This window comes from Echinops telfairi, unplaced genomic scaffold (assembly GCF_000313985.2).
Source record: "Echinops telfairi isolate 266 unplaced genomic scaffold, ASM31398v2 ScPeMD7_18;HRSCAF=68, whole genome shotgun sequence".
NCBI lineage: Eukaryota > Metazoa > Chordata > Mammalia > Afrosoricida > Tenrecidae > Echinops > Echinops telfairi.
Genome location: NW_022103915.1, coordinates 36,411,517 through 36,420,250, shown reverse-complemented (window position 1 = coordinate 36,420,250; position 8,734 = coordinate 36,411,517). Strand labels below are relative to the sequence as shown.

General features: G+C 41.4%; 1 protein-coding gene across 1 annotated transcript in view; it reads right to left on the bottom strand.

Annotated features, from left to right (window-relative positions):
* The window catches only part of DCAF5 (DDB1 and CUL4 associated factor 5), a 114,781-nt gene that overhangs the window by 23,107 nt on the left and 82,940 nt on the right, over nt 1-8,734 (bottom strand). Inside the window, exon 7 of the mRNA XM_004698670.3 lies at nt 5,242-5,308. Within this exon, the coding sequence (XP_004698727.1) occupies nt 5,242-5,308 (67 nt within the window). The remainder of the gene's footprint in view (nt 1-5,241; nt 5,309-8,734) is intronic.

The window sequence follows — 8,734 nt, the reverse complement described above, 5'->3', positions numbered from 1 at the left end:
GCTTTACACAATTGATGTGTGTATGGATTGCGATAACAGTTGTATGAGCCCTTAATAAAATGTTAAAAACAAACAAACTGGGCCTGGTCTTGCCATGTTATCAAGTTTTCCTGTGGACATATTGTATATCTTGAAATCACCTTTCAGCACTCTAAGGAGACCTATATGAAATTATTTAGCCACTTCTGAAGTTAGCTGTTTAAATAGTAAATACCTTTTCATCTTTTTTAAGTTTGGGTAGCAGAAAAGTTTCTCCAACGACTCTGCCTTTGGCTTGCATTCAGGACAGCTCTCCACCTCGTGCTATCAGCATTTGGTGGAGCACAGAGCAGGCATTCAATACATGTCAGTGGTTTGTGATCTCAATCAAGTGCTGGACATACAACGCCAAGCCAGCTTCCCCTTATGAGTCTGCCTGAGTTTCTAGCATTCAATAGACACAAAGAGAGAGAGCACGCTCTTCCTCTTTCCATAATTGTCTTTGTCAAAGAGGCAAGTAGGTAGGCTAGACTAGGATTTTCCCAAAAGGCTTTTCTTTAAGGATTCTTAGAAGCCAAAGGCTACATCCAGTCTGTGAACGCTCTTTGTTGGGCTAGTTAAGCATTTTCTAAAAATATGAACTGTCAACATTTAAAAAGAGAGATTACACAAAAAGGGGAGATGCCAGGCCCACGTAAACCCAGGCTGAAGGGTCAAACTGAAAGCAGGATGAAGTGCAGGTCTGTGTGAGGAGGAGTTGTGCCAGGAACCCCCGCCCCATGCTGGCCCCGCCTCACTTAGGCAGAAACAGGGGTTGGGGGCTGGGGAGTGGGTTTGCCAGTTGGGACACCAGGCATAGCTGGGGATTGGATTAAACAAAATTCTGTCTCCAGCTGTGTGAGCCTCCCAGTCCCACTCCCTTGCTGGCCTTCCATAACTGTCATTTAACCACCAGATAAACACTTCTCCAGTAGGAGAGTGAGGATTCTGCTTTCAGGAAACTGGCTCGTTTCTGTAGCAAAGGCTAATTTCTTTTACAAAGCTATAAAAGAAAAACCCAAAATGGAAAGTTTAAAAAATAAGATGAACGTGTCTGGGGTGCTTTTTTCTTTAAGTAAGCTTTTATACTATCACTTAATCTTGGAACTATGTATTAATTTTAAACCAAGTACTTACCATATATACTCGAATATAAGCCAACTTGAATATCAGCCAAGGCTGATATTTTACCACAAAAACTGCATTAAAAATGTGCTGAAAAACTATGCTTTTATACTTGAGTATATATGGTATTTCTTTTTTTTTAATTAAAACTTAATTATTTCTTGATATAAAGCTCTTTCCTACAAAAATGAGTGTCACTGGATTTGTTTCTCTAGTCAACCCAGCCTAACACAGAGGGAGAAAGCACAGGTGACAAGAAAAGCATAGAAAGAAAAAAGTAAAGACGGAAGGAAGCAAAGGACAAAATAAGGTGGGTTCTGCCAAAATAGTGACTGGAAGATCAAAGCTTCAAATAAGCCAACCCCAGAAAACCCACTGGCATCCAGTCAAATCAGACTTATAGCAGCCCAAAATCGGGTTTCCAAGGCTGTAAATCCTTGAGGCTTGCTGTATAGACTGTATAGACACATGATGTAATGCTGAAGGTTGATCCAGAGAAAACAAACCTCTCAACTGCCAGCTATGGACTCCAACCAGAGGGAGAATCATAAGGTCCTGTCTTATATACACACAACGACACAAGTAAAGGATGGGAACCCATGACCAACCACAGCACATGTAGAGACACCAAGGCGTCCAGCTAACTCTAAGAATGAAATTAGATCGTCAGTGTGTATGATCTCCAGAAAAGTTGATGGGCCCTTGGGTATACTTTCTAAAACACAATGTAGCACAATTAAGAAGCCCTGGTTTTCTCTGGCCCAGTCAGACTACATTTACTGAATTGTTTAGTTAATCCTTTAACAGAGGTTGGCACAAATTTAGAGAGAAATTAGTAAACCCAAGTTTCTTTGAGGAACTTCTATATAAACTGGGGATACCACCTCTGCAGAATACCTATAGGGAGGAAAGAGAGCCACCTTCAAATGACTAAAAAAGGTTATTAACAGGGAGGAGGACAAGGCCCGTTCTTAGAAAGCCACCACTCTATGGACTGCAGGGAACAGAGCAGGGCTTAATCTAAGAAAGAGTTTTCCAATGGCTGGAACTATCCTAAGACCACAGAACCTTATAATGGAAGACATCCTAACCTGGATTTAAGTTAGTCTTCTAGAAAAGTATGGGGGAAGGAAAAGGGCAAAGAGTGAAAGTTGAGTGCATAAGGGCTTCTGGGTGGCTACAAATATGCCATTTTTTTATTAAAGTGACCGCAAGTGGAGTGTCAGTATTTTTCTCTTGGACTTGAATTATTAATACAATTATCATTAGAACAAGTAGCTGTGGTGGCACAGTGGTCACACATTGGGTTGCAATTCACAAGATCAACAGCTCAAAACCACTAGCTGCTCCTGGCGAAAGATGGTGCTTTTCTACTCTTTGTAAGGAGCTACAGTCTTGAAAATCCACAGGGGCAGTTCTACGCCGTCCTATAGGGTCTCCAAGAATTGCTATCGATTTGATGGTAGTGACTTTGACTCTTAGTATCATTAGAATTGATAAAAACAACAAATAAACTAATTTTTTAGAATTACCGATTATATATAAAAATAAACAATTCATTTTAAGAGTATCCTTTAAGATAAGAGGAGAATCCAGTTTTGGTCTTTTGATTAAAGGATGCTTCAGATTTTTTGGTACCCTGGGGTTTTTAAACAAATCACACTTAAGTTTAAAAGATCAGAAATTTGTCTCCACCTTGAGGTCCCCCACCCCCTTTCACATTTGGTGGGTGGAGCAGGGAGGGGAGAAAGAATATGGCTGCCTTTATAAGACTATCAACTTTATGAAACAGTATGTATGGAAAAGGTGAGTGTGCATTTCCTAGTTTTAATATTGCAAACCTAAATCATATAGCAGGTCCTACCAAGCGAGAGATGGCACAACTGCTTACCAAGAAGTTGGCCTTACAAAAGCCCTTCTAAACGACACAAATTGCCATACCCTAGACTAAGTCAGTACAGAAATCAGTAGAGAGATGACAAAAAACAAAACAAAAATCAGCAACCCTATTACTAATTCTTTCCCCCCCCCCTTCTCTTTATCCAAATGTGAAAGATTCCAGAGAACAATCTCTGGGGGATTATCCACTGTTTCAAAAGTTACATTGACTCTTTAGTGATGGGAAATTTTGCACAATTATGGGTGATAGTCACACAACCACCACTTATCTGTCAGTCTGTCCTGTGGAATTTTTTCTGTTGTGCACAGGGTTTCAGTCTATTGTGTATGGGGTCACTATGGGTTGGAGCCAACTCAATGGCACCTATAACAACAAGCTGCACAACATGATCGATGTAACTGATCAATAAACGGGTAACTAAAAAATGTTAAACTGGTAAGTGTTGTGTTCTATATATCTATTTACAGTCATGATAATAATTTAAAAACCAGCATACTGACTTGGTTAAAGCCTTCTTAAAATTAGGCAAAAGATATAATTAAACCCCAAAATGATTTCTGCAGTATATCAATCTAGCACTTAGAAAGCAGTGTCTGAATGCAGAGCTGCAGCCGGGACTGGATCCTCACTATGTTCAGGTAGACTGCTGCTGCACCAGCTGGTGTTAACTTTAATTACAAGGTAAATGGCTGCTCTCAAGCTTTCCCAATTCCAAAAGGAGAAAAAGGTCTTTTGTAACTTATTTAGTAACCAGACCACCAATCCCCAACCACAAGATACAGGCACAGAAAATGGAAAGGGACATGTTTGGTAATAATGTTAATTCAGCAACAGGTAGAACCAATAACCTAAATAAACTCTGAACACTAGATACAGTTTGTATAATGCCCTTGTCATACTCCTCTATAACTTTCCTTAGCGGCCATTTTCCAGCTTGATGCCAAGTTTCACTGGGAACAGATGGCTGTATTGAGCTGTCTGAATGTAAAAAATAGACATTTTGCTACCAGTAGATAGCAAACCAATGTAACATCCAGCTGAAGCACATGAGGGCATGACTATTATAAAGAATGAGGAATGGGCCTGTTGTGTCTGTAGGCTCTGATGGCACAGAACTACATTTATGGAAAGCTGTAAGTTTTTCTTGGAATACATCCCGAGCAAATGCAGAACTATGTCTTCATAAGTGCTTTGATATCTTTGTTGTTGTTAGCTGCTATCGAGTCAGTTCTGACTCATAGCAACCCTGTGTACAGCAAAACACTACCCAATCCTGTGCCATCTTCACAAGCATTGCTATGTTTGAGCCCACTGTTGCAGCCACTGTGTCAATCCATTGTTGAGAGACATCCCCATTGTCACTGAGCCTCCCTGTATAAAGCATGATGGTGCTGGTGGTGCTCTCAAGTAACTGGTGATGTTAGACTGTTAACCATAAGACCAGCAGTTCAAACCTACCAGCCATTCCACAGGATGACTAGATGAGGCTATCTGCTTCCAGAGAGAATCACAGCCTTGGAAACCCTATCTAGGGCCACAATGCATTGGATGTGGCACAATCTATTGGATGACAATAGGATTTGTTGTGGTTGGTGGCTGCTCTTCATAACATGTTCAAAGTACATGAAAACAAGTCTCGCGTTCTCACTTCTAAGGATCATTCTGGTTGTACTTCTTCCAAGACTGATTTATTTGTTCTTTTGGAATTCCATTGTGCATTCAATAGTCTTTATCCATACTATAGTTGAACGGTATCACTTTTTCAGTCTTTTGAAAATTCGTTGTCCAGCTCCTGCATGCATATCAGGTCACTGAAAATACCAAGCGCACCTTAGTCCTCAAACTGACGTTTGCTTTTTAACACATTAAAGAGGTCTTTTCTCCATTAACATACCAACCACTCTGATCAGGACTGCAGAGGTCTTGGACAGAATGGAAAGAAAATGTGGGACAAAATTCAAAATCACAAAGATAAGCTAGATTGGTGGGACCCCGCACAACGATGGCCTTTCTTTTCTTTCTTTCTTTCTTTCTTTCTTTCTCTCTCTCTCTCTCACACAAACACTCACACACACACACACAAACTCACATACAAAACAAACAAACAAACTCACTGCCATATCAAAGCAATTTCAACTCTATGCCCCTTAGACACCCTTTAAATCTGGCGCTGAACCTGGGTTATAGGGCATACACACCTGCTTCTGGATCTGCAGGAATTTTCCACATGTACAGGTTGAAGTCATCAGAGCCTGATAGGATGTACTGTTTGGACAAAAAAAAATATTTATAAACACACATATCTATAAAGATGAAAAGCTTATAAATAAGATCAATGGATATCTATTCATAAGGCACCATATAGGAAGTATACCTTAAAACTACCTGCAAACCAAAAGACTTTGTAAACAAACAAACAAAAAATCAAAAGACTTTGTTGGCTACTAAGAGGAATTAGGGGAGAGGGCATAGAAGGGTTGCGCCCATGATGAACTTTTTAGGCCATTCACTACGGAGCTCACTGGCATGGGGCCAGTGTGTACAGGTATAAAAGGACCAGAATCCACTGTCAGATTCCGTTTCTGTAAGCTAAAAAAAGCTTTGAGAAGCATCTGGAATCCAAGGGAGGGAGACGGTTTACAGGGCTCTCAATCCCTTATAAAAATGATGTCTTAATATTTCAGAGGATCTTATGGATAGAGATGGTTTACAGATATATGGTCGTATTCTGCCCAAATTTATTTCTAGGAATGAATAAGAGCAAACATTTTGATCCAAAATAGTAATTGTTCTCACTTGCAACTCATGTCAAAGCAGACACACACACACACACACACACACACAGCCAAACTGTTTTAGTGGAAAATAAAGTCTTCTCTAAGTCCACTCATGAAGATTTTTGACCCATGTTAAGGGGAATGTGTTATCATCATAAACAGGAAAAGTTCTTACTTCCCTGAGCTTCTTCAGTTGTGCTCTCAAGAATGAGCTCTCAGCTCACTCACAGAAGTTACCTCATCACCACTGAATCTACGTTAATTAAAGATGCCGCAGATCACCGTCACGTTGAACCTGTCATCTGAAGTCTAGGGCAGAAAGAATATGGACTTTGCAATCAGACATAATCTGAATCTCTCGTTTTCTAGCTCCACCATATATAAGCTATATGACCAGTGAACATAATAGATGCTGAAGCCTATGTTATTAGTTGGTGAAATGGGAACGTGATTGCAAACAGGATTCACCATCAGAGTGACTCTCAATAAAGTGCCTCCACCCACATACGTCCAGCAGAAGCCATCCTATATGGATTGTTTTCGTCAATTAGGATTGTTGTTAGTAGTCATCCAGGCAATGCCAACTCATGGTGACTCCATGTATGCCAAATAGAACAGTGACTCTTGGGAAGATCACAGGCCAGTCTACCAAGGTGCCTCTGGGCAGGGAGACTGAAATACTATCCATTAGCAACCTTAGCTAGATAGCTTCTTATGGACTACTAGATACCTCACGAAGATGTAGCAACTGTTCCTACTCTAGAAAAAATGTACACAACCACAGGGGAGGCTATCTCAGAATTTCCTCTTCTGCACAAAGGACATTCTCAGCTTCTGAAATACCCTAAGAAAGAGTCATTTTATTTCCAAAGTAAGCTCAAACCAAACCCACTGCCATTGAATTGATTCTCACTCATAGTGACCCTGTGGTTTTATGAGACTGTACCTCTTTTACAGGAGCAGAAAGCCTCTTCTTTCTCGCAAAGAGTAGCTGGTGGTTTTGAACTGCTGGCCTTGCTGTTAGCAGCTCAACACATAACCCACTATACCACCAGGGCTCCCCTATCTTCAAAGTAAAGGATACATTAAAATGACCTGGCTTTTGCTTAGGAAGCCCAAACTAGTTATTTCCCTACATACTGGTAGGCACTTTATGTTAGGTTAAGTGTCCTAAGTGTCCCTACTGCCAGCTGACATCTTCAAGCAGGAAGCCACTGCCAACCCACATGAGTCAGTGCCAGGGGTATGCTTTAAACTCGATCGCAAGAAGATAGGACCGATCTAGTGTAATTAGGATTTATGACTGCATTGTGTAGAAGCAAGAAGTGAACAATTCTGAGAGCTCGTTTATTTCCACAGTTGAAAACAAAAGTGTTTTCATGTCATGTTGAAATAAGCATTACTTCTGACCCCATCTGTTTATTCTCTAGACAAAGAAAGATCCACAGTTTTCTGAATAAAACTTTTCACTTGAAAATGACACTGACACGGGGAAGGTAGAGGGAGGGTGGGTTGGAAAGGGGGAACCGATTACAAGGATCTACATGTGACCCCCTCCCTGGGGGGCGGACAACAGAAAAGTGGGTGAAGGGAGACGTCAGACAGGGCAAGATATGACAAAATAATAATGTATTAATTATCAGGGGTTCATGAGGGAGGGGGGAGGGAGGGGAAAAATGAGGGCCTGATGCCAGGGGCTTAAGTGGAGAGCAAATGTTTTAAGAATGATGAGGGCAATGAATGTATAAATATGCTTTACACAATTGATGCATGTATGGATTGTGATGAGTTGTATGAGCCCCTAATAAAACGACTTAAAAAAAGAAAAATGACACTGACAACAATTCCAAAAAAGGATCAGTCAACTGACACACAACTTCATGCTTCACAAAAATACTGGAAAAAATCAATTTATTAATCTTTAGAACTAATCCTGGTATACTTCAAATTAAAATCTTCTTTTCCAAAAAAAGAGAAAGATAAATCTTCATTGCCCCGACGTCACAGTCTATCCTTGCAGTTTCTGAGGAGTTAAGAAGTGGAAATTCCCCCCATACCAGCTACGTGGACAACTGCCCCTCCCCCCAGAAGAATTTACTTTAGAGGACTGCACTGAAGCTGCAGCTAGGGAAGAGGGTCATATCTGATCAGAGACACACGGGAGCAAATGAAGGGGGAGGAAGAGAGAGTAGAGCACATCCTGGCCCACCAGGCCTGGAGGACGATATTCCCCCTTGGAACAGCCAATGCACAAAGTGGACCATATAGCTGATCCCACTACGCTGTCCCTTGCTGGCCCAGGGCCCTAAGGGGGACAAAAACTGGAGGTTCAGTGTCGGGAATGGTCCAGACTGACCCCGCAACACCAAGGCCAACCACTAAAGGCGTGTGGCAGAGCAAAGGTGGGAGCAGAGCAGGGAGCCCCCAAGGGAGTACAAAGGGCAGACTCTGGGGCCAGAGTGAGGCACCCCATCAGACCTGAGTGAAGGACACGCCTAGAGATAAAAAATCAGACCTTGATCTATTTATAGGTTTTTCTTTCTGCTTAAAATTTTTTTCTTTTGATTAATTTATTATTTTACGGGTCATTGGTTTTCTTTTATGTTGTCATCGCTGTGTCCTCATTTGTCGCCTATCTTTGCTATGGCTTGATTTTTGGTGCATATTATCATCTCTACAGATCTATCTAGATAAGATAGGCTGGATGAATAGTCGGGGGGAGAAAACAACAGGACCAATGGTTCCGGGGGGACACGGGAAAGGGGGAAGCGGGGGTAAGGAGGTGGTGCTGACCAACCCAGAGACGGGGGAGCAACAAGTGATCCAAAATCAGTGGCAAGGAGGGTGCGAGAGGCCTGGTAGGGATTCAGCAAGGGCAATGTAACCGAGAGAAATTACTGAAACCCAAATGAAG